The 27,999-nt window shown below is 43.5% G+C and overlaps 1 protein-coding gene across 1 annotated transcript in view; it reads left to right on the top strand.

Moving 5' to 3' along the window:
* LOC117496743 (bone morphogenetic protein receptor type-2-like) overlaps positions 1–27,999 on the top strand; it is a 40,951-nt gene that overhangs the window by 2,462 nt on the left and 10,490 nt on the right. Inside the window, 5 exon segments of the mRNA XM_034148480.1 lie at positions 8,803–8,988; positions 16,580–16,759; positions 19,628–19,735; positions 21,345–21,421; positions 25,468–25,701. Coding sequence (XP_034004371.1) covers positions 8,803–8,988; positions 16,580–16,759; positions 19,628–19,735; positions 21,345–21,421; positions 25,468–25,701 — 785 coding nt within the window.

Genomic DNA, 27,999 nt, shown 5'->3' with positions numbered 1-27,999 from the left:
ACATAGGGAGGCTGTTAGCCTAGCTTAGCACAAACACTGGAAGCAGAGGGAGGCTGTTAGCCTAGCTTAGCACAAACACTGGAGGCAGAGGGAGGCTGTTAGCCTAGCTTAGCACAAACACTGGAGGCAGAGGGAGGCTGTTAGCCTAGCTTAGCACAAACACTGGAGGCAGAGGGAGGCTGTTAGCCTAGCTTAGCACAAACACTGGAGGCAGAGGGAGGCTGTTAGCCTAGCTTAGCACAAACACTGGAAGCAGAGGGAGGCCGTTAGCCTAGCGTAGCACAAACACTGGAGGCAGAGGGAGGCTGTTAGCCTAGCTTAGCACAAACACTGGAAGCAGAGGGAGGCTGTTAGCCTAGCTTAGCACAAACACTGGAGGCAGAGGGAGGCTGTTAGCCTAGCTTAGCACAAACACTGGAAGCAGAGGGAGGCTGTTAGCCTAGCTTAGCACAAACACTGGAGGCAGAGGGAGGCTGTTAGCCTAGCTTAGCACAAACACTGGAGGCAGAGGAAGGCTGTTAGCCTAGCTTAGCACAAACACTGGAAGCAGAGGGAGGCTGTTAGCCTAGCTTAGCACAAACACTGGAGGCAGAGGGAGGATGTTAGCCTAGCTTAGCACAAACACTGGAAGCAGAGGGAGGCTGTTAGCCTAGCTTAGCACAAACACTGAGTTAGAAGGAAACTGTTATTCTAGCTTAGCTTTCTGCCTAGTTATATTAAGGTTAAAGAAAAAAGTATGTATTTAACTATGGAAGGAAATCTATGGGTGTGTTACAGGAACACAGATCAAAATGAATCACTATTGCAATTAACTCATGACACACACACACACACACACACACACACACACACACACACACACACACACACACACACACACACACACACACACACACACACACACACACACACACACACACACACACACACACACTGTCGTCAGCCAGTCTGTCCGTTTTTGTGTTTTGTTGTGATGTGTTTGATAAGACGAGGAAGCACACATTCCACCTTCCTCTCATTGTTTGTGTGTGTGTGTGTGTGTGTTTGTGAGCGTGTGTGTGTGAGCGTGTGAGTGTGTGTGCGTGTGTGTGAGCGTGTGAGCGTGTGTGTGTGTGTGAGCGTGTGAGTGTGTGTGTGTGTGTGTGTTTTGTGTGAGCGTGTGTGTGTGTTTGTGTGAGCGTGTGTGTGTGTGTGTGTGTGTGTGTGTGTGTGTGTGTGTGTGTGTGTGTGTGTGTGTGTGTGTGTGTGTGTGTGTGTGTGTGTGTGTGTGTGTGTGTTACAGTAGACTAAACAGACAGTGTCTCCTCACAGTGACCACATGTTAATCTCAGCAGCAGATTTTCATGATATGTGACGAGTGTTCCTTCCACTGGCTTTCCTGAAGGATTCATACAGGTCTACATGTGTGTGTTCAGGTCTACATGTGTGTGTTCAGGTCTACGTGTGTGTGTTCAGGTCTACGTGTGTGTGTTCAGGTCTACGTGTGTGTGTTCAGGTCTACGTGTGTGTGTTCAGGTCTACGTGTGTGTGTTCAGGTCTACGTGTGTGTGTGTTCAGGTCTACGTGTGTGTGTTCAGGTCTACGTGTGTGTGTTCAGGTCTACGTGTGTGTGTTCAGGTCTACGTGTGTGTGTTCAGGTCTACGTGTGTGTGTGTTCAGGTCTACGTGTGTGTGTTCAGGTCTACGTGTGTGTGTTCAGGTCTACGTGTGTGTGTTCAGGTCTACGTGTGTGTGTTCAGGTCTACGTGTGTGTGTTCAGGTCTACATGTGTGCGTTCAGGTCTACATGTGTGTGTTCAGGGCTACAGATGGAGCATCTTATTTCAGACTCCAGCTTACTGCTTCCTGCCTACTACCAGCCAGTTACCTGCCTAAGACCTGCCAAAGACCAGTATCTGGGAATGTTAAGCCCTCCCACTATTTTCCAAGAGGGCGTTGCCAGATTTTCAATTTCAGGATTTAACCAGGAGATGGCGCTTCATTCACAAAAACAGGAAGAGAACTTTCATGGACTTTCAGTTTTGTTTAGAAGAGCATTTGAACACATCAATATTTTAGATCAAATGAAGTATATCTAATCTTGTAATTCAATAATATATAGTCTTTATATATTAAATAACTATGGCCAAACTAAGACTTAGTTTTTCAAAAGAGAAAATGCAGATATTATATAAAAAACTAAAGTTAAAATCTTGTTTTTAATGCCCCAAGAGCAATAAAAACACTTGGTAAAAAAATCCTGAGTGAGGCTTTCATAAATTGCATTTAGCTGACGCTTTTATCCAAAGCGACTTACTATTTAATAAATGATAAATGATTATTCATAACAAATATGAGTGATGTGTGATTATTATTCATGCTATATACTGATATAGGGCTAAGTAAGCAATCAATCCTGCAAATTAACCCTTAGTTGTTCAATATATTTATTCAGACAATGTGAGTAGAAATACAGAAATTCTGCTCCCACCTCAGGCCAACGTTGCAATATTACAACATTTCCCTAAAAACTTACCAACACGTAAACATTTTTAAAACTCTTTCATTTCTGCTCCAGAGGCTATACAACAACATCTGAAAGGTCAACAAAACAAAGCCATTTGTAGCATATGGGAGAATGGTGAAAAGAACCAACTGGACTGGGACCAATGGGGAAATGCCTCTTCCCCTCAATGTGAAGCAAAAGATTGAGTCCTTTGTTTCCAATCGGTTCCCAAATGTGAACATTATTTTGTATTTTTATTAAATTTGACAATGTCAATTTCACTTTCCACTATGTACAGGTATCTTGGGTCAGTCTTCCAAATATCAGGAAGTAAAGTCAAGATGTGAACTCAACACGTAGTCTCTGGGTGGTTCTCAATGTGGAGTACGCTTGCTTGGTAGCACATGTCTGCTGAGCATCTTGCTTCAGAAGCGAGTCAAGAATACTTCCTGGCATTTGGAAAACAAAGAGTGGAACAGGCTAGCAAGTGTGCAGGTGTGCGTCATATGAGAGGCCCCGCCTCTTACATCTTCCGCCACAGATTTGGGGAAATTGGTCCGTGCGCAAAGCATTGTGGGGATTTTAAGACCGCGGAGTCTACTCATGTGCAGCCTCGATATTTCTCCAAACGGAGTACGCCGGGCTCGGTAGATTTCCAAGTATGCTGGAGATTGGAACAGTACTTCAGCGGCACTCTATGACGTAGTATGCTTGAAATAGTGGCTCTGAAGCAGCTTTACTCGACATTGAGAAACACCCACTCAGAGGGGGGTACTAATTATTTTCAAATGCATATAGGCAATGCCATCCATTTACATGTAGTGTAGGCAACACTGCTCTTTCAGTCAAGAATTAGAATTTGAATGGGATGGGGAGACGCTCTGCCAACACTGACCCAATCTTCTGCTCCTTACAGCCCACTGCCTGTGTTTTAACATGTTCTTTTGTTTTGTTTTATTTGTTTTGTTTTAATGTTCTGTATTTTAAATTGTTTTATTTAAGTATCCCAGTAATGTATGTTGCATGTTTTAAATGTATTGTATTTACTTGTTTAAAATGAAATGTGTTTTTGATTGACTTTTCAAATCTGTCCAGGGACTACAGATGAAAAATAGCCTCTTGGCTAACTCTGGCACATTTACAGAAGTGTTCATTAATGTGCACTGTCCCTGTTAAATACATGAATGAATAAATAAAAACACCATTGCCACCGGTCATTCCAGTGCCAGTGGTCACTCCAGGGTCGGCGAGACGTGTGGGATTAAAAATTCATTCGCAGAAATGTAAAGTGATCTAACTAAGTTCTATTCATATTCTTGACGGGAAGAGCAGTGTAAATGGGTGGCCTATATGCATTTGAAAAGCAACATAAATCACACAGTTAGTATACAATAGGCTTTAAAAGCACCATCGATAACCATTGCCTTTCTCCAATTCAAACCATGTACTATGTACAGGTATCTTGGGTCAGTCTTGTCTTCCAAAAATCAGGAAGTAAAGTCCCTGGTTTGTGACGTGAAGTCAACAGGTATTCACTCAGAGGGGGGTAGGTACTAAATGCCACCCATTGACATCAAAAATCAACATACAGTAGGGGGGTGGGGGATGGTGAACGGTATGTGGGACACTGAAAAGTCTATGTTAAAAAGCCTCAGTCACCTTAATTCATGTAATAAAAACATCTCAGGTCAGTAACACTGAAAGCTAAATGTGCAATACCATGTTCAGCTATGTTACTATTTATAATGTTATTGTTGTTACAACAGAAGATGTTTTTCTTTATATTGAAGTTAAATGCATCAATCTGGTGCACTTTGAGGTCAAAATTAAGAGATTTATGGATACCGCTGGAAAAAGCTGCAGTACATATGCCGAGCCTGTACGTAGCGCTGTAACTTCCTCCACAAAAGCAGCCTTCTGTTTATTCAACGTGGTGGGGGGCCGAGGGAACCGGGCAGAGTTTTTCGCCGGTCAACGTGTGTTAAAGTTTAAATCTTCCTTATTGAGCTTTAAAACAAATGAATAACGACTATATATAATAATAAAATACACGGAGCCTCTCTTTGCCCTCTCTTCTGACAGCGTCAGTGTCTGTCTCATGCAGCAGCTGATCCAGTAATGAGTGACCCGGCCGACAGTAAAAATAAACATTTATAACTAGTTTAGGTAGTTTGAGAGGTAATTGAAATAGCTAAGGGTGATGATCTGACTTGAAGTGTGTGTTTTGCTCCTCCCGCTGCATCACAGCTGTGTATATCACCATTCTTTAATTCAATGTTTGATAAGTGCATGCAGATCACAGTACAGTAAAACACGTACACAGATACATTATTTTGTATTTTTATTAAATTTGACAATGTCAATTTCACTTTCCACTATGTCCACCGTTATTTTGCACAACCAATGGCAGAACTTTATTGAGGCCTGTAATTAGGTCTCTTGGGTCAGTCTTGTCTTCCAAAAATCCTGTATCGCTTGCATCAGCTCCTGCTTCGAGCCTGGTTTAGCCTCCTTCCGAATGAAGTCTTTCATCAAGTGCCAGACCAACTCGATGGGATTCAAATCCGGAGATTCGGGTGGAGTTTTAACCCAGTTTATTCCCTCGGCCGCAATTGCAGCTGCAGCCGCGCTGTGTTTCGGGTCATTGTCTTGGAAGAAGCGGTGATCCGACCCAAAATGCTCCTTGATGTATGGACTTGCAGCTTCCTTGATGATACTGTTTTCAAAGTAGATTCTGTCCATGATTCCTTCAAAGATAACCAAAGGGCCTGGACCGTGGCGCGAAATCATTCCCCAGACATGCAACTTTCAGAGCCATGTATTCAGTAATCAGTAAATGATTACATTTACAAAGTAACCCTCCCAACCCTGTTCGTATCGCAATATATTCCAGAAGTCTGAAATGCAAAACATTTCCCACATTAGGGCAATTCACCTATACTTAACCCCAAATAAAAGAACCCAATAAAAACAGTTGTTAAATAATAGTGAAGTCACGTTGTAATAATAACTCATCTCTCGGTTTGAGTGTTCTTTTTCTGCTTTGCCAAAAGCCACTGTGTCAAGTGTCTAGTTACTATTTTTCTTAGCGGATGCATGTCAATTTAAATCAATACATACAACTCTTTTTTAAATCAATAAAAACATTTTCTAAACCCATAAAAGCATTTCAATTAAGATTGGGAGTCATGTCGTTACTTTGTTGAGAATGTGGCCATGTAATAAACGGGATAATTTGCAGCGACTTGGTCATTATGGGGAAAAATAACACCCATCCTGATCGTTTCAATGAAGTTGAATACAGAATATTCATATTTGTCAGTGATTTCATGTCAATTCGGCGACATAAACATAAATGATCGTGGTGAAGATGATGATTAAATTAGGATTAAAAATCGGGAGAGCCGGCTGCATTTCCTCTCGTTCGTTTTTTTCGACTAAACAACATTATTTTGTTAAATAACAACATGGTGATGTTTTGTAAATGATTACATGTCTCTTATTTAGCACAGAGTATGATCCTATCCGTGACATATGGATCTTAACAAAGATCCGCTATACATTAGTACCAGACATACTGTACATCCAGCTTACTGTATCGAAGTTGATTTCACATGAGCTCCAGTGTGGAACCCCACTGCACCCCCTGGTGGATCAATGATCCATTGCAGCTGGCTTCACAATAATTACATTTATTTATCACGGGGGCGGTCTCAAGTCAGACTGGGGGCCGGCTCTTCATAGGGCTGTGCGATTATGGCAAAAATCATAATCACGATTATTTTTGGTCAATAATTGATATCACGATTATTAAATACGATTATTCATGACTTTGAAAACATCCATTTATTGAACTTTTAAATACAAATAATAATTTGAACAGTATCTTTTTAACTGTTGATTTCCCTGAACGTATAATTCAACTGAAAAACCAATACAAAAATAAAATAAATGATACATTTATATCAACATTTAAATAAATAATATCAAAATAATAAATACCAATAAACAAGATCAACAAATATTTTGGAGCGCACTTCAACAAGCTACTAAACAAATATAAATATGATAAATACAAATAAATTAGATCAAATATGTTGCAGTGCACTGTCACAACCTAGCAAGCAAAATAATCGTTTTTTTCGATTATGTTGTTTTCGTAATTGTGGCAGGCCAAAATCGTAATTGCGATTAAAATACGATTAATTGCACAGCCCTAGCTCTTCATCACGGGCCGACCACGGGCCGTTCACGGGCCGACCACGGGCCGTTCACGGGCCGACCACGACCCTCGCGTTTCAAACTGTCCTAAATTAGCTGCTACATCTCTACATGTGTGTGTTCAGGTCTACATGTGTGTGTTCAGGTCTACATGTGTGTGTTCAGGTCTACATGTGTGTGTTCAGGTCTACATGTGTGTGTTCAGGTCTACATGTGTGTGTTCAGGTCTACATGTGTGTGTACAGGTCTACATGTGTGTGTTCAGGTCTACATGTGTGTGTACAGGTCTACATGTGTGTTCGGTCTACATGTGTGTGTTCAGGTCTACAATGTGTGTGTTCAGGTCTACATGTGTGTGTTCAGGTCTACATGTGTGTGTTCAGGTCTACATGTGTGTGTTCAGGTCTACATGTGTGTGTTCAGGTCTACATGTGTGTGTTCAGGTCTACATGTGTTGTGTACAGGTCTACATGTGTGTGTTCAGGTCTACATGTGTGTGTTCAGGGTCTACATGTGTGTGTTCAGGTCTACATGTGTGTGTTCAGGTCTACATGTGTGTGTTCAGGTCTACATGTGTGTGTACAGGTCTACATGTGTGTGTTTAGGTCTACATGTGTGTGTTCAGGTCTACATGTGTGTGTTCAGGTCTACATGTGTGTGTTCAGGTCTACATGTGTGTGTACAGGTCTACATGTGTGTGTTTAGGTCTACATGTGTGTGTTCAGGTCTACATGTGTGTGTTCAGGTCTACATGTGTGTGTACAGGTCTACATGTGTGTGTACAGGTCTACATGTGTGTGTTTAGGTCTACATGTGTGTGTTCAGGTCTACAGGTGTGTGTGTGTTCAGGTCTACATGTGTGTGTTCAGGTCTACAGGTGTGTGTGTGTTCAGGTCTACAGGTGTGTGTTCAGGTCTACATGTGTGTGTTCAGGTCTACATGTGTGTGTTCAGGTCTACAGGTGTGTGTTTAGGTCTACATGTGTGTGTTCAGGTCTACAGGTGTGTGTTCAGGTCTACATGTGTGTGTTCAGGTCTACATGTGTGTGTTTAGGTCTACATGTGTGTGTTCAGGTCTACATGTGTGTGTTCAGGTCTACATGTGTGTGTTCAGGTCTACATGTGTGTGTTCAGGTCTACATGTGTGTGTTCAGGTCTACATGTGTGTGTTTAGGTCTACATGTGTGTGTTCAGGTCTACATGTGTGTGTTCAGGTCTACATGTGTGTGTTCAGGTCTACATGTGTGTATTCAGGTCTACATGTGTGTGTTCAGGTCTACATGTGTGTGTTCAGGTCTACATGTGTGTGTTCAGGTCTACATGTGTGTATTCAGGTCTACATGTGTGTATTCAGGTCTACAGGTGTGTGTTCAGGTCTACATGTGTGTATTCAGGTCTACATGTGTGTGTTCAGGTCTACATGTGTGTGTTCAGGTCTACATGTGTGTGTTCAGGTCTACATGTGTGTGTTCAGGTCTACATGTGTGTATTCAGGTCTACATGTGTGTATTCAGGTCTACATGTGTGTATTCAGGTCTACATGTGTGTGTTCAGGTCTACATGTGTGTGTTTAGGTCTACATGTGTGTGTTCAGGTCTACAGGTGTGTGTGTGTTCAGGTCTACATGCGTGTGTTCAGGTCTACATGTGTGTGTTTAGGTCTACATGTGTGTGTTTAGGTCTACATGTGTGTGTTCAGGTCTACATGTGTGTGTTTAGGTCTACATGTGTGTGTTCAGGTCTACATGTGTGTGTTTAGGTCTACATGTGTGTGTTCAGGTCTACATGTGTGTGTTTAGGTCTACATGTGTGTGTTCAGGTCTACATGTGTGTGTTCAGGTCTACAGGTGTGTGTTCAGGTCTACATGTGTGTGTACAGGTCTACAGGTGTGTGTTTAGGTCTACATGTGTGTGTTCAGGTCTACAGGTGTGTGTTTAGGTCTACATGTGTGTGTTCAGGTCTACATGTGTGTGTTCAGGTCTACATGTGTGTGTTCAGGTCTACAGGTGTGTGTTTAGGTCTACATGTGTGTGTTCAGGTCTACATGTGTGTGTTCAGGTCTACATGTGTGTGTTCAGGTCTACATGTGTGTGTTCAGGTCTCCAGGTGGGGGTCAGAGAGTGTGCCTTCACGGAGCCGCCGCAGGCGGCGGAGCCTCACAGCACGGCAGCCAATGAGCGAGGAGAGGTGCAGGAGAACGGCACGGTGCGCTGCATCCACGGATCCCGCTGCTATGGAGTGTGGAAAAAGAGACCAGATGGGGAAATACATCTGGAGGGGCAAGGTGATAAAACAACACAGAGACACGCACGCACGCACACACACACACACACACACACACACACACACACACACACACACACACACACACACACACACACACACACACACACACACACACACACACACACACACACACACACACACACACACAATCTCAGAGATTTATAGAGTCTTAAACAGCCTTCAAAAAGTCCCAAAGACTCTTAACCTGTTGAACCCTGAGCCTGTTTTCAGGTCTCAGGCTCGAAAATGCCATTCCCAGAACAAATGACCATATCTTAACTTCTAAAAGGGTTAAATTAATAATCTTTGTTCTCAAAGCAATGATAAACCTGTGAGTTGGATGTAGAAGAGTCAGAATCAATATAGATGTTTTTTATTTTAAAGTTAATTCAGATTGAACATAGTAAAATGTAAATTATAGTGTCCGTCCAAAAATAAACCATTACTTATAGTGAAAACCACCCTTGAATGACTATGATGATAGTAGATGGGATAGTAAACATATAATAAGTACCCTGTATCAAGATTGATGCAAAAGAAGTGACATTTGACCTTTTTAGAGAGGTTTAGAAAAAAGAACCCACTTCTGGGGTCATTTGGGTGGATTTGACCTATCTCTGGAACCCATCGGTCGATTTTGATGATTGACACCTCTTTTGAACCGTTAGAGCCAATGGAATCGAGAGGGAGTTCCTAAATCCACCTACACGTTACCATGAGGAGTGAGAGTGATGCGCACGCAGCTTGCCCAAACCGAAAGCTACGTTACGCTCTGAAAACTGAAAACTAAGCTTATTGCCATAAATATGATGATGGATTATCAGAAATCATTTCAAAGTGACACAGACACATTGGATTAACCTTCAGCAGCGTTTTTATCGCTTTAATGCCATTGAACAGAACTTTTGATCAGAAAACAGCAAAGGTAAGACATATTTGCCGTTTTGGCTCAGTAAAGCTATGTTGTGTGTTGTCTGGGTTTGCCTTCGCTGCCCTGAGTTTTGATCGCACAGTGATGATACTTATACCTCTAGAATCTGTGGAATCTCAGCTTTAATCTGATATCTTGTTTGTGCAGATCCGATAAGTAATAAACAGGGTGCGTACGGGTGCTGGAAATCCTTGAAAATGCTTGAAATTGTACGAGGTGTTTTCAAAGTTTGAAAAGTGCTTGAATTTTGGGAATGGTGCTTGAATTTGGGATAAAGTGCTTGAAATTGTAAATGCTTTACTTCGCTTTTTAGATTAAAAGAAAATAAAGAAATCGGAGCGCGCTTAATTGCTTCGCTTTTACATAAAACAGCTCCGCTCCGGCCTTCCCGCGCTATGCGCGTGACCGGCAAGTGTTTTTGTTACGTGTGTGACCTGGGCATTCTGATGAGAGTGATAGATGACAGTATGCCAGGAGGTTGCCGTTTCAACGAGCGTTGGCTAGCAGAAGACAAATACAAGCCATGGCTAAGACGAGGGTCAAGCGAAGCCCAAGAGTAGCCTCCTGCAAAGTGTGCAACAATAACGATGCGAGAGTCTGCGCTGACGAGCCACACACCACACGAAAGGTACGCTGTAGTAGAACATTTTAGATTAGGCTATCGTTGCATGTAAAATACATGACACTTTTCTCTGTGCGGCAAAACAAGCTCGCCAAAATGGCTTCACTAGTCTGGCAGTATTTTAAGTGTCCGAAAATGACAATAAAATAGCGGTATGCAACGTGTGTGAAGCAGAAATCCTGCAGCTCCACCCGCTGTGACGGACCGGTGAGCGGAGCAGAACACACATTAAGAGTTAGACCTAACACACTTAGCTATTTGATCTACCTCTGGAACAAGCTAAACTAGTTATACATATATTTATTCTTCACTGTCGGGTTGCTCATTACTGGATCAGTGAGCTGCAGGAGATACTGACGGGCTGTCAGGAAAAGAGAGAGAGAGAGAGAGAGAGGGGGAGAGAGAGAGGGGAGAGAGAGGGGGAGAGAGAGGGGGAGAGAGATAGGGGGAGAGAGAGAGAGATAGGAGAGGAGAGAGAGAGAGAGAGGAGAGAGAGAGAGAGAGAGAGAGAGAGAGAGAGAGAGAGAGAGAGAGAGAGAGAGAGAGGAAAAGAGAGCGATATCGGTATCGGCCGATACTGATTCCGGCGATCGGAGCATCCCTAATAATTGGATCTGATATGTTTTATAATGATTGATCATGAAAGTGTTCTCAAAGCTGGTAAAGGTGCAGCTAGTTTGAATGACTTTGTATACTGCAGGGTAGCTTTGGATTTACTCCAGGTGGAACTAGAGTCTGATTTAACACTTGGTTATTTCACATCATTCATCCACATCTGTGAAGTAACTAAAGGTATAAGTACATGTAGTGGAGTCAAAGTACACCATGTACCTCTGACTTGTGTTTACTGCCAACCTAAAAGTACCTCAAAAATAGTAATCAATAATATATTGAAAAGTTATTTGGCTGATTGTTTTATATTGGCTCAGCCAGGTCATATGGGATGCCCAGTCTACGTACAGATGGGTCTCATTTTGAAATATTAAACTTAGTTTTCTTTTCTAACATTTTTAATTTTTCATCCTCATGTAGAATGCTATTATGAAACACACATTTGGTTGTTTATAGCATAAAGAACATCTGATTTAATGTGAGGTAGGGAAATAATCATTTGAGTATAAGTATGTGTATATAAATATGTAATTTACAACAGCTGTAAGATGCTTGAAAAGCTTGAAAATGCACCTTGAAAAGTGCTTGAATTTGACTTTGGAAAAGGTGTAAGAACCCTGAATAAAGTATTTAGACCGTGAGTTCTGTGCTAAGTGCGTTAGCATTTTTTCGCTCAGGGCTAATTCAGAAGCTTGGTATTACCCTTGTGTTTCGTTTCAGCAATTTATTTTCGTATCTTCAGTTAGCTGAGTTTCTCCCCGTTACGTGGGTATGACACATTCATAGGTTGTTAAATGTTAACCTGTTACGCACGGCCCCCCCGGGTACCGGGCGGATAAACGCGTCATTTGCAGGAAACAACGTCTCAGGAATCTTAATATTTAATAAACTATGAATGTTTTATATCCATGTAACGGGAAGAAACTCAGCTAACTGATCTTTTTAATTTTTTTTTCCAAAAAAAAACCCACAATGCTAACACTCAGCCTCTGAATTAGCCACGAGCGAAAAAATGTAACCTATCACTGCACCTAAACTCACAATAACTCCCTTATTACTTATCCTAGATGCACAGCCAACCACTTGTTTTTGGTCTCCTGGAGACACTGAATCTAGTGGTGCCCACCTCAACACTCAGTGATAAACATTTGCGACGCTATAAACGAAAGCGTACATCATAACATGTGGAGCTAGGTAGCTAGAAACGCTAACATGGCTTACCTTGGTCAAAACTGGTCTTCAATGGCATTAAAACGATATAAAAACGATGCTGCAGTTAATCCATAGGTTCATCCAATGTGTCTGTGTCCTCTTTGAAATGATTTCTGATAATCCATAAGCAATAAAACTGCTTTTTAGTTTCCAAATGCCAGAGCTAGAGATCGGTCCACTCTGCTGCACATTTCCATGCGCGCAGCCCCCACCTTTTCTCTTCACAACGTGTGTGTGTGGGGGCCTCCCCCTTCGATTCTATTGGCTCTAACGGTCAGAAAGAGGTGTCAACCATCAAAATCGACCAAGAGGGGCCAGAGATATGGAAAAAAAAACATTTTCACCCAAATCACCTCAGAGGTGGGGTGGTTTTGGCTAAACCTCTCTAAAAAGGTCAAATGTCACTTGTTTTACATCAATCTTGATACAGGGTACTTATTATATGTTGTACTTTGGATTCCTAAAGCTTTTAGTCTACTAACCCATCATCCAAGGGTAGTTTTCACTATCTGTAAAAAATAATATTTGGACGGACACTATAATTTACAGTTTTTTACTATGTAAAATCTGAATTTTCTTTAAAATAAAAAACATCTATATTGATTCTGACACTTCTACATCCAACTCACAGATGTAACCTTGCTTTGATAAAATAAATTATTCATATAACCCTTTTAGAAGTTAAGTTGTAGTCATTTGTTTTGGGCATGTCATTTTCGAGCCTGAAACATGAAAAACAGGCTTGGTGCTTAACAGGTTAAGAAGCCCTGAGACACAGTTTCGTGAAAAAACAGGTTATGGAGTCCCAAAGAGTCTGAAAGGCTGAAAGAGTCCCGACAAGTCCCAAAGAGTCCCAAAGAGTCCCAAAGAGTACTGACAAGTCCAAAAGAGTCCCAAAAGATCCCAAAGTCTCAAAGAATCTCAAAAGCCGCGTTCACACCAAGTACTTTCCTGTACTTAGTTCTGGCACTCAGTGCCCGGCGCTTTTAACCCCAGAGCACTTAGTACAGATCGCGTTCACACCGGAGTACTTTTCCCTGAGGGAAGATTACGCAAATGAGCCGCTGACGTCACTTCTTCTTCTTCTGCTTTGGCTTTACTGGCAGGCCACAAACCACTTCACGGCGAGTACAGTAGGTGGCGGTATGCACCTTAAAGTTGTTTGCAATCCGCTGCAAAACAAGAGAAGAAGAAGAAGAAAAACTTCCCTTGTATACTGCGACGCCCACCCACTCGCTGTACATTAGGCGTCTGTTGTTTCCGACCTCAGACATGATGGAGATGGAGTCGACTGAAGTTGTGCTGTTTGTGCTCATGTTATACAGCTTTGTAACTGAGTTCATGCAGCCTGAGCAACTTGCGTACAATAACAAAACAAGCCGAGCACGAGTGGTGGTGGAGAACGCTTTTGGCAGACTGAAGGGCAGGTGGCGGTGCTTGATGAAAAGAAACGACTGCAGGATGGACAAGATCACAATCCAGGTGGCAGCATGTTGCATATTACATAACCTTTGTGAGAGTAATGAGTACAGGGACGAATGGACTGCCTTACCGGAGACCCAGCTTGATGGGCCAGCCATTGCAGAGGCTGGGGGGCAAGACACGCCACAGCCCTTATGAGGCATCTGAACAGCGTGTACATTGTAAACATTTTGACAATAAAGATAATCTTTTGTACAGTGCTTTTGTTTCTCTTTTATTTTCCAGTCAAGACAGGCAACATTACAATAGTGTACAGTGTGGCAATATAATAACAATAAACTGTGCCAGGTGTGTTGTATGCACAGTAAATAGGCTCAGCAGCAAACCCACCGTTATTATATATCTTCCTGAGACCCACTGCATCCGTCTGCCATAAACACTATGGAAACATACATGTTAGTTTCGGAGAAAATTCGCATCCCGTGTCCGCTTTCCTAAGAGGGGAAAATAAGCAAGACCTGTTTAGTCGCCATGTAGTTTTACAACATACTAGGAATGTGTTTTTGGTATTTTCACAAATAGAATTAAGGTTTCACAAATCTGAAACTGTGTTATAAAGAATGTTTGGCCTCTCTGGGATAATCCAGTCCAGATAAATCGGCTATGCAGCGATTCAAGAGGTTCAAACACGGAGGATTGTTCCTTTTTGAAGAGTGCTTCATGTATGCTTGAACTTTGTTTAATGTTGTTGAGGCAAGTTAAACATAAAATATGATGAATATTATTAAATAAACATGATTGTGAACATCAGTTCGATGCGTAACGTTCTTTCAAGACAAACTGTGTGTGTACCTTTGCGTTTGGTTGCTGGTAAGGAGGACGAGCTAGCGCTGTGATCTAGAAGGCAAAGCTCGCTTGTTTCCAATCCCGAGAGTTGTCCATCCTCGCCTGAAACAGACGATTAGTGCCATGAGTTAGTGAAGCAAATTACAGAAACACTGCACAGTTATTCACAAGTCAAAACGTTTTCATAGCGGCCGAGAATATCTAGCTAGCTAGATGTAGCTAGCTCGGGGCCGGTGTTAGCCTATTCAGCCTAGCATGGCTAGCTTGATCTACTGAGCAAATAAAAGTACATCTGAGACCATTATTGTGCAGATTAAAACCCCAGTGCATGTAGTTGATTTTACCTTCATCGTGGTAGTCATCGTTGGCCACTGAATCCGCCGTTTGTAGTCCTGCCTGAGTTTCTTTATTTTTAGCCGGCTGTGCACAATTCCCAGGTCGAGTGAAAGCTACTGAACTGGCTTCAGTAGCTTTCCCTGGGTCGCGTCCTCGGCGTAGATCTCCAGAAGCGCCGACACCTCCTCATCATCATTTCTTGATGCTTGCCATAACTGCTTTCAAAAACAAACCCAACGCTCCGTCGGTGCGTTGGGTTTTTGTAGCGAGGAAAAACAATGGCGTCTCCACACAACATTTTCACAGTTGTACGGGCGTGGTTTGCAATTCGCCCAGCCAATCAGCACTGGGGCACTTTTCACCCACAGAAAAGTACGCTCTCCCAGCGGGCTCTAAAAATGGGGGTAAAAGTACCCGAGATTAAGTACGATTTTTGGTGTGAACGCGACATAAGGGGTACTCACGGAACTAAACGCGAAAAGTACGGTGAAAAGTACTCCGGTGTGAACACGGCTAAAGAGTCCAAAAGAGTCCCAAAGAGTCTCAAAGAGTCTCAAAGAGTCCCAACGAGTCCAAAAGAGTCCCAACGAGTCCCAAAGAGTCCCAACGAGTCCCAAAGAGTCGCAACAAGTCCAAAAGAGTCCCAGAGTCCCAAAGAGTCTGAAAGGCTGAAAGAGTCCCGACAAGTCCCGACAAGTCCCGACAAGTCCCAAAGACTCTCAAAGAGTCCAAAAGAGTCCCAAAGGATACCAAAGTCTAAAAGACTCCCAAAGAGTCTCAAAGAGTCCAAAAGAGTCCAAAAGAGTCGCAACAAGTCCCAAAGGATACCAAAGTCTAAAAGACTCCCAAAGAGTCTCAAAGAGTCCCAAAAAGTCGCAACAAGTCCCAAAGAGTCCCAAATAGTCCCTAAGAGTCCCAAAGAGTCTCAAAGAGTCTCAAAAAGTCGCAACAAGTCCCAAAGAGTCCCAAATAGTCCCTAAGAGTCCCAAAGAGTCCCAAAGAGTCTCAAAGGATCCCAAAGAGTCCCAAAGAGTCCCAAATAGTCCCAAAGAGTCCCAAATAGTCCCAAAGAGTCCCAAAGAGTCCCAAAGAGTCCCAAATAGTCCCTACGAGTCCCAAAGAGTCCCAAAGAGTCCCAAATAGTCCCAAAGAGTCCCAAAGAGTCCCAAAGAGTCCCAAATAGTCCCTAAGAGTCCCAAAGAGTCCCAAAGAGTCCCAAATAGTCCCTAAGAGTCCCAAAGAGTCCCAAAGAGTCAACTATTCCAAAACATCTAAGGGTTCAAAGAGTCGTTAAAAATCATCACCTCAAAGGACCTTAGATGTCCTGTTTTCCACTGAAATAAGACCTGTTCTGGTCCCATGCTGAAGTTACTGTTAGATCGCAGTTAGTTGAACTTGTGAACCTGTTTGCTTTACCACCAACCAGGCGTCAGCGTATATTTAAGTGTCCAAGAGAGTCCAAGAGAGTCCCATAGATCCTCAAAGAGTCTTGAAGAATCCTGAAGAGTCTAAAAGATCCCAACAGCCTGAGACTCTTTGAGTTAGGGTGTCTAGTTCCTGATTAATTTAGTGTAAATAGAGTTTTAAGACCCGCTTCCTGTGTCCCAGGCTGCTGGCCTAACGCTGAGGACCAGCAGGAGTGTCATGGCGACCGTTGCCTGGTAACAGCGACGCCCTCTCACATCCAGACTGAAAGCTACAGGTTCTGCTGCTGCAACAGAGACCTCTGCAACACAGAGTTCAGTGAAGCCCCTCCCCCTGAGCTGCCCCCCGACCAGAGGCACACAGGTGAGACACACACACACACACACACACACACACACACACACACACACACACACACACACACACACACACACACACAGGTTAGACGACAGAGGTGGGAAGTAGTGGAGTAAAAATACTTTGTTACTGTACTTAAGTACATGTTTCTGGTATCAGTACTTTACTCCACTACTTATTTTTCTGACCACTTTTTACTTTGACTTCTCACATGTTGAACACAAATACCTGTACTTTCTACTTCTTACATGTTGAACACAAATACCTGTACTTTCTACTTCTTACATGTTGAACTCAAATACCTGTACTTTCTACTTCTCACATGTTGAACACAAATACCTGTACTTTCTACTTCTTACATGTTGAACACAAATACCTGTACTTTCTACTTCTTACATGTTGAACACAAATACATGTACTTTCTACTTCTTACATGTTGAACACAAATACCTGTACTTTCTACTTCTTACATGTTGAACACAAATACCTGTACTTTCTACTTCTTACATGTTGAACACAAATACATGTACTTTCTACTTCTTACATGTTGAACACAAATACATGTACTTTCTACTTCTTACATGTTGAACACAAATACATGTACTTTCTACTTCTTACATGTTGAACTCAAATACCTGTACTTTCTACTTCTTACATGTTGAACACAAATACCTGTACTTTCTACTTCTTACATGTTGAACCCAAATACCTGTACTTTCTACTTCTTACATGTTGAACACAAATACCTGTACTTTCTACTTCTTACATGTTGAACCCAAATACCTGTACTTTCTACTTCTTACATGTTGAACACAAATACCTGTACTTTCTACTTCTCACATGTTGAACCCAAATACCTGTACTTTCTACTTCTTACATGTTGAACACAAATACCTGTACTTTCTACTTCTTACATGTTGAACACAAATACATGTACTTTCTACTTCTTACATGTTGAACACAAATACATGTACTTTCTACTTCTTACATGTTGAACACAAATACCTGTACTTTCTACTTCTTACATGTTGAACACAAATACATGTACTTTCTACTTCTTACATGTTGAACACAAATACATGTACTTTCTACTTCTTACATGTTGAACACAAATACATGTACTTTCTACTTCTTACATGTTGAACTCAAATACCTGTACTTTCTACTTCTTACATGTTGAACCCAAATACCTGTACTTTCTACTTCTTACATGTTGAACCCAAATACCTGTACTTTCTACTTCTTACATGTTGAACACAAATACCTGTACTTTCTACTTCTTACATTTCTAACCCAAACACCTGTACTTTCTACTTCTCACATGTTGAACCCAAATACCTGTACTTTCTACTTCTTACATGTTGAACACAAATACCTGTACTTTCTACTTCTTACATGTTGAACCCAAATACCTGTACTTTCTACTTCTTACATGTTGAACCCAAATACCTGTACTTTCTACTTCTTACATGTTGAACCCAAATACCTGTACTTTCTACTTCTTACATGTTGAACCCAAATACCTGTACTTTCTACTTCTTACATGTTGAACACAAATACCTGTACTTTCTACTTCTTACATGTTGAACACAAATACCTGTACTTTCTACTTCTTACATGTTGAACACAAATACCTGTACTTTCTACTTCTCACATGTTGAACCCAAATACCTGTACTTTCTACTTCTACATGTTGAACACAAATACCTGTACTTTCTACTTCTTACATGTTGAACACAAATACCTGTACTTTCTACTTCTTACATGTTGAACACAAATACCTGTACTTTCTACTTCTCACATGTTGAACACCAAATACCTGTACTTTCTACTTCTTACATGTTGAACACAAATACCTGTACTTTCTACTTCTTACATGTTGAACACAAATACCTGTACTTTCTACTTCTTACATGTTGAACACAAATACCTGTACTTTCTACTTCTTACATGTTGAACACAATACCTGTACTTTCTACTTCTTACATGTTGAACACAAATACCTGTACTTTCTACTTCTCACATGTTGAACCCAAATACCTGTACTTTCTACTTCTTACATGTTGAACACAAATACCTGTACTTTCTACTTCTTACATGTTGAACACAAATACCTGTACTTTCTACTTCTTACATGTTGAACACAAATACCTGTACTTTCTACTTCTCACATTTTGAACCCAAATACCTGTACTTTCTACTTCTTACATGTTGAACACAAATACCTGTACTTTCTACTTCTTACATGTTGAACACAAATACCTGTACTTTCTACTTCTCACATTTCCCAAACAGGCTGGTTCCTTTAGTTTGAATGTGTGTTTGGTGGCGTGATCATTATTATTTAGAGTCATTGCGTGCCTATTGATTTGAACACGATCCGTGTATCCATCATTTCCTGGTCTTCTCTAAAGAAGAGGGACCAATGAAAACGTTGTCATGTTGCCGTTGTTCAGCATGGAAACATTCATTAGCTAACAATGACATTATTGTTCTATTAATATAAAGGGAGGTCAGGTACTCTTTAAAACAGCTGCTAGTTATGGGTACTTTTTACTTAAGTACATTTCAAAGCCTCTTTACTTTGACTTGAGTAAAGAAGTTTAGTCAGTACTTCTACTTTTACCAGAGTATTTTTAAACACGAGTATCTGTACTTCTACTTTTACCAGAGTATTTTTAAACACGAGTATCTGTACTTCTACCTGAATAAAGGATGTGTGTACTTTTACCCTCTCTGGAGACGACCAATCACGTGCCTGGTTTCATTATTGATCCTTCTCCAGTCCTTTACTGGTCTCACTGCTGAATGTAAATCCTGATGATGATGATGATGATGATGATGATGATGGTTTTCTTCCTCCTCGTCCTGCAGACCAGCAGCTGCTGAGGAGGGGGGAGGCGGCGCTCATCGCCCTGGCAACCCTCGCCATGGCAGCCGTCGTCATCGTGGCGTTGTTCCTGGGATACCGCATGATGAAAGGTGAATGCAGATAATAATAATATACATTTTAATTAATAATAATTAATACCATTTTTTTATAATAATACAAAACAATATCAAGGAAAAAGTAAACAAATAAATAGATATATTAATAATAAATAATAATAATAATATAATGTGTAGTGGCCAAAATCCCCAAAGTTTGTCTTGTAACTCGATACCTCAAAAGTTCTTGTTCTTGGCCACATGTAGAGCTCGGGGCTGGGAAGCAGTGTCAGACTCGCAGGACAAAATCCACTGGACGTTTCGCTTGCTTTTCAACGTTTATTTCCAGCAAACATAAAACAAAATACGAAAACAATATTTAACATAAACTTAAACAGCAGATCCTAATAATCCGTCTTTTACTAAGCCTCAGGTTGCGTCTGCGTGTCAATGACGGTATTGCTGCTGCCTGCTGCCCTGCCGTCACACACCGCACCTCCAACTTAAAGCTTTAGCCCCGCCCCCTTCACCTGAGCAAAGCGCACCTCTCACTGAAACAGAAAAATGCATTAATAAAGGCTCCAAATAAATCACAACAAAATAAACTTAAATGCGGCTCCTACAAAATGTTTTATTTCTTTTTTATTTAACCTTTATTTAACCAGATAAAAGCATTGAGATAAAATCTCATTTTCAAAGCTGACCTGGCCAAGAAGGCAGCAACGTGACACAGAACACATACATATAAAATACAGAGAACACAACTAAGAAAACAAGATGAAAAAGCAGTCACTACATTGTGCACATTAGGACAGTAAGAAAGGTACCTGTTACTGCAAGAGCAGCTGGTGGTGAGGACTTCAGACCACTTCAATTTAAAGCATGCTATAGAGACAAGTGCCCTCAGTTTGAGGCGTGATTGAAGGTCATTCCAAGACCAAGGACCATAATGAGAAAGACTCCTTTCTCCAGCCTCAGTCCGCACAGCAGGAACCTGGACCCGTATCCAGGTACCTGGACCCGTATCCAGGTACCTGGACCCGTATCCAGGAACCTGGACCCGTATCCAGGAACCTGGACCCGTATCCAGGAACCTGGACCCGTATCCAGGAACCTGGACCCGTATCCAGGAACCTGGACCCGTATCCAGGAACCTGGACCCGTATCCAGGTACCTGGACCCGTATCCAGGAACCTGGACCCGTATCCAGGAACCTGGACCCGTATCCAGGAACCTGGACCCGTATCCAGGAACCTGGACCCGTATCCAGGTACCTGGACCCGTATCCAGGAACCTGGACCCGTATCCAGGTACCTGGACCCGTATCCAGGAACCTGGACCCGTATCCAGGTACCTGGACCCGTATCCAGGAACCTGGACCCGTATCCAGGCGCTGGGTCTGAGGTTGTGAGAGTCACTAACTGGAGCAGATCTCTCACATATGTAGAGTGGAAGCTTTCATAAAATGGCTTTATACATTAAAATGATTACAAAAACATATAGAAATAATATATTTGATCATTTTAATAATAATAATATTTGCCTAAACTAAATAAATAAATAATAATTATAATAATAATTAATATAATGAAGATGATTAAACAACATTTATATAAACTAATAATTAATAATAGTTATTAATCAAATGTATCTGTGTACTCAGGGAAGCAGAAGCACATTCTGTGGGCTGAGGATGAGATGGAGGCAGCACACACTGCTGAGGACCTGAAGCTACTGGAGGTACACACACACACACACACACACACACACACACACACACACACACACACACACACACACACACACACACACACACACACACACACACACACACACACACACAGACACAGACACACACAGACAGGCTGAGAGACAGACAGGCTGAGAGACAGACATACACAGAGAGACAGACAAAGAGACAGACACACAGACAGAAAGACAGACACACACACAGACAGACACACAGAGAGACAGACACACAGAGAGACAGACACACATAAAGACAGACACACAGAAAGACAGACACACACACAGACAGACACACAGAGAGACAGACACACAGAAAGACAGACACACAGAGAGACAGACACACAGAGAGACAGACACACAGAGAGACAGACAGACAGACACACACACAGACAGACACACAGAGAGACAGACACACAGAAAGACAGACACACAGAGAGACAGACACACAGAGAGACAGACACACAGAGAGACAGACAGACAGACACACACACAGACAGACACACAGAGAGACAGACACACAGAAAGACATACACACAGAAAGACATACACACAGAGAGACATACACACAGAGAGACAGACAAAGAGAGAGACAGACACACAGAGAGACAGACACACAGAGAGACAGACACACAGAGAGACAGACACACAGAGAGACAGACAAAGAGAGAGACAGACAAAGAGAGAGACAGACACACAGAGAGACAGACACACAGAGAGACAGACACACAGAGAGACAGACACACAGAGAGACAGACACACAGAGAGACATACACACAGAGAGACAGACACACAGAGAGACAGACACACAGAGAGACAGACACACAGAGAGACAGACAAAGAGAGAGACAGACACACAGAGAGACATACACACAGAGAGACAGACACACAGAGAGACAGACAAAGAGAGAGACAGACAAAGAGAGAGACAGACACACAGAGAGACATACACACAGAGAGACAGACAAAGAGAGAGACAGACACACAGAGAGACAGACACACAGAGAGACAGACACACAGAGAGACAGACACACAGAGAGACAGACAAAGAGAGAGACAGACAAAGAGAGAGACAGACACACAGAGAGACATACACACAGAGAGACAGACAAAGAGAGAGACAGACACACAGAGAGACAGACACACAGAGAGACAGACACACAGAGAGACATACACACAGAGAGACAGACACACAGAGAGACAGACACACAGAGAGACAGACAAAGAGAGAGACAGACACACAGAGAGACAGACACACAGAGAGACATACACACAGAGAGACAGACACACAGAGAGACAGACACACAGAGAGACAGACAAAGAGAGAGACAGACACACAGAGAGACATACACACAGAGAGACAGACAAAGAGAGAGACAGACACACAGAGAGACAGACAAAGAGAGAGACAGACACACAGAGAGACAGACAAAGAGAGAGACAGACACACAGAGAGACAGACACACAGAGAGACAGACACACAGAGAGACAGACACACAGAGAGACAGACACACAGAGAGACAGACACACAGAGAGACAGACACACAGAGAGACAGACACACAGAGAGACAGACAAAGAGAGAGACAGACACACAGAGAGACAGACAAAGAGAGAGACAGACAAAGAGAGAGACAGACACACAGAGAGACAGACAAAGAGAGAGACAGACACACAGAGAGACAGACACACAGAGAGACAGACACACAGAGAGACAGACACACAGAGAGACAGACACACAGAGAGAGACAGACACACAGAGAGACAGACAAAGAGAGAGACAGACACACAGAGAGACATACACACAGAGAGACAGACAAAGAGAGAGACAGACACACAGAGAGACAGACAAGAGAGAGACAGACACACAGAGAGACAGACAAAGAGAGAGACAGACACACAGAGAGACAGACAAAGAGAGTGACAGACACACAGAGAGACAGACACACAGAGAGACAGACACACAGAGAGACAGACACACAGAGAGACAGACACACAGAGAGACAGACAAAGAGAGAGACAGACACACAGAGAGACAGACACACAGAGAGACATACACACAGAGAGACAGACACACAGAGAGACAGACACACAGAGAGACAGACACACAGAGAGACATACACACAGAGAGACAGACACACAGAGAGACAGACACAACAGAGAGACATACACACAGAGAGACATACACACAGAGAGACAGACACACAGAGAGACATACACACAGAGAGACAGACACACAGAGAGACATACACACAGAGAGACAGACACACAGAGAGACAGACACACAGAGAGACAGACACACAGAGAGACAGACACACAGAGAGACAGACACACAGAGAGACAGACACACAGAGAGACAGACAAAGAGAGAGACAGACACACAGAGAGACAGACACACAGAGAGACATACACACAGAGAGACAGACACACAGAGAGACAGACAAAGAGAGAGACAGACACACAGAGAGACATACACACAGAGAGACAGACAAAGAGAGAGACAGACACACAGAGAGACAGACAAAGAGAGAGACAGACACACAGAGAGACAGACAAAGAGAGAGACAGACACACAGAGAGAGACACACAGAGAGACAGACACACAGAGAGACAGACACACAGAAGAGACAGACACACAGAGAGACAGACACACAGAGAGACAGACACACAGAGAGACAGACAAAGAGAGAGACAGACACACAGAGAGACAGACAAAGAGAGAGACAGACACACAGAGAGACAGACACACAGAGAGACAGACACACAGAGAGACAGACACACAGAGAGACAGACAAAGAGAGAGACAGACACACAGAGAGACAGACACACAGAGAGACAGACAGACACACAGAGAGACATACACACAGAGAGACAGACAAAGAGAGAGACAGACACACAGAGAGACAGACAAAGAGAGAGACAGACACACAGAGAGACAGACACACAGAGAGACAGACACACAGAGAGACAGACACACAGAGAGACAGACAAAGAGAGAGACAGACACACAGAGAGACAGACACACAGAGAGACAGACACACAGAGAGACAGACACACAGAGAGACAGACAGACACACAGAGAGACAGACAAAGAGAGAGACAGACACACAGAGAGACAGACACACAGAGAGACAGACAGACACACAGAGAGACATACACACAGAGAGACAGACAAAGAGAGAGACATACACACAGAGAGACAGACAAAGAGAGAGACAGACACACAGAGAGACATACACACAGAGAGACAGACAAAGAGAGAGACAGACACACAGAGAGACAGACACACAGAGAGACAGACAAAGAGAGAGACAGACACACAGAGAGACAGACACACAGAGAGACAGACAGACACACAGAGAGACAGACACACAGAGAGACAGACAAAGAGAGAGACAGACAAAGAGAGAGACAGACACACAGAGAGACAGACACACAGAGAGACAGACACACAGAGAGACAGACAGACACACAGAGAGACAGACACACAGAGAGACAGACAGACACACAGAGAGACAGACACACAGAGAGACAGACACACAGAGAGACAGACAGACACACAGAGAGACAGACACACAGAGAGACAGACACACAGAGAGACAGACAGACACACAGAGAGACAGACACACAGAGAGACAGACACACAGAGAGACAGACACACAGAGAGACAGACACACAGAGAGACATACACACAGAGAGACAGACAGACACACAGAGAGACAGACACACAGAGAGACAGACACACAAACATACACACAGAGAGACAGACAGACACACAGACACACAAACATACACACAGAGAGACAGACACACAAACAGACACACAGAGAGACAGACAGACACACAGAGAGACAGACACACAGAGAGACAGACACACAAACATACACACAGAGAGACAGACAGAGAGACAGACACACAAACACACACTCACACACACTCACACACACACACACACACACACACACACACACACACACACACACACACACACACACACACACACACACAGTCTGTCTAACGAGCCTCTCCTCCGTGCTGGCAGCTGATTGGTCGGGGTCGTTACGGCACGGTGTTCAGAGGCTCTCTTAACGAGCGCTGCGTTGCCGTGAAACTCTTCTCTTCGGCCAATCGGCAGAGCTTCACTAACGAGCGCTCGATCTACGGCCTGCCGCTGCTGCAGCTGCACGACAACATCGCCCGATTCCTCGCCGCCGACGAGAGGACGAACGCTGAGGGACGAGCGGAGTTCCTCATCCTCATGGAGTACTACCCTCATGTGAGACACACACATTACATCACATGTGAGACACACACATCACATCACATGTGAGACACACACATCACATGTGAGACACACACATCACATCACATGTGAGACACACACATCACATGTGAGACACACACATTACATCACATGTGAGACACACACATCACATCACATGTGAGACACACACATCACATGTGAGACACACACATCACATGTGAGACACACACATTACATCACATGTGAGACACACACATCACTTGTGAGACACACACATCACATCACATGTGAGACACACACATCACATCACATGTGAGACACACACATCACATCACATGTGAGACACACACATCACATGTGAGACACACACATCACATGTGAGACACACACATCACATGTGAGACACACACATCACATGTGAGACACACACATTACATGTGAGACACACACATCACATGTGAGACACACACATCACATGTGAGACACACACATCACATGTGAGACACACACATCACATGTGAGACACACACATTACATCACATGTGAGACACACACATTACATCACATGTGAGACACACACATCACATGTGAGACACACACATCACATGTGAGACACACACATCACATGTGAGACACACACATCACATCACATGTGAGACACACATCACATCACATGTGAGACACACACATCACATGTGAGTCTCTGAAGTGTCCTGCTCCAAACCCCAAACAGATCCTTGTAGCCCCCCCCCCCTCTCTTCCAGCTGTTACTAAGGACATGTCTCTGAAGTGTCCTGCTCCAAACCCCAAACAGATCCTTGTAGCCCCCCCCCCCTCTCTTCCAGCTGTTACTAAGGACATGTCTCTGAAGTGTCCTGCTCCAAACCCCAAACAGATCCTTGTAGCCCCCCCCCCCCCTCTCTTCCAGCTGTTACTAAGGACATGTCTCTGAAGTGTCCTGCTCCAGACCCCAAACAGATCCTTGTAGCCCCCCCCCCCCCCCTCTTCCAGCTGTTACTAAGGACATGTCTCTGAAGTGTCCTGCTCCAAACCCCAAACAGATCCTTGTAGCCCCCCCCCCCTCTCTTCCAGCTGTTACTAAGGACATGTCTCTGAAGTGTCCTGCTCCAGACCCCAAACAGATCCTTGTAGCCCCCCCACCCCTCTCTCTTCCAGCTGTTACTAAGGACATGTCTCTGAAGTGTCCTGCTCCAGACCCCAAACAGATCCTTGTAGCCCCCCCCCCTCTCTTCCAGCTGTTACTAAGGACATGTCTCTGAAGTGTCCTGCTCCAAACCCCAAACAGATCCTTGTAGCCCCCCCCCTCTCTCTTCCAGCTGTTACTAAGGACATGTCTCTGAAGTGTCCTGCTCCAAACCCCCAAACAGATCCTTGTAGCCCCCCCCCCCCTCTCTTCCAGCTGTTACTAAGGACATGTCTCTGAAGTGTCCTGCTCCAAACCCCCAAACAGATCCTTGTAGCCCCCCCCCCCTCTCTCTTCCAGCTGTTACTAAGGACATGTCTCTGAAGTGTCCTGCTCCAAACCCCAAACAGATCCTTGTAGCCCCCCCCCCCTCTCTTCCAGCTGTTACTAAGGACATGTCTCTGAAGTGTCCTGCTCCAAACCCCAAACAGATCCTTGTAGCCCCCCCCCCCTCTCTTCCAGCTGTTACTAAGGACATGTCTCTGAAGGGTCCTGCTCCAAACCCCAAACAGATCCTTGTAGCCCCCCCCCCCCCCTCTTCCAGCTGTTACTAAGGACATGTCTCTGAAGTGTCCTGCTCCAGACCCCAAACAGATCCTTGTAGCCCCCCCCCCTCTCATCAGCTGTTACTAAGGACATGTCTCTGAAGTGTCCTGCTCCAAACCCCAAACAGATCCTTGTAGCCCCCCCCCCCCTCTTCCAGCTGTTACTAAGGACATGTCTCTGAAGTGTCCTGCTCCAGACCCCAAACAGATCCTTGTAGCCCCCCCCCCCCCTCTTCCAGCTGTTACTAAGGACATGTCTCTGAAGTGTCCTGCTCCAACCCCAAACAGATCCTTGTAGCCCCCCCACCCCTCTCTCTTCCAGCTGTTACTAAGGACATGTCTCTGAAGTGTCCTGCTCCAAACCCAAAACAGATCCTTGTAGCCCCCCCCCCCCCTCTCTTCCAGCTGTTACTAAGGACATGTCTCTGAAGTGTCCTGCTCCAGACCCCAAACAGATCCTTGTAGCCCCCCCCCCCCCTCTCTTCAGAGAGTGATCAGATTCAGAAAACCTTTATTCGGGATAACCGGGAAAATGTTGTGCAAAGAAAACAGTGCCTTTTA

Source organism: Trematomus bernacchii, unplaced genomic scaffold (genome assembly GCF_902827165.1).
Source record: "Trematomus bernacchii unplaced genomic scaffold, fTreBer1.1, whole genome shotgun sequence".
Taxonomy (NCBI): Eukaryota; Metazoa; Chordata; class Actinopteri; order Perciformes; family Nototheniidae; genus Trematomus; species Trematomus bernacchii.
The sequence above is the reverse complement of the archived record's forward strand: the minus strand, read 5'-3'. Positions and strand labels throughout refer to the sequence as shown.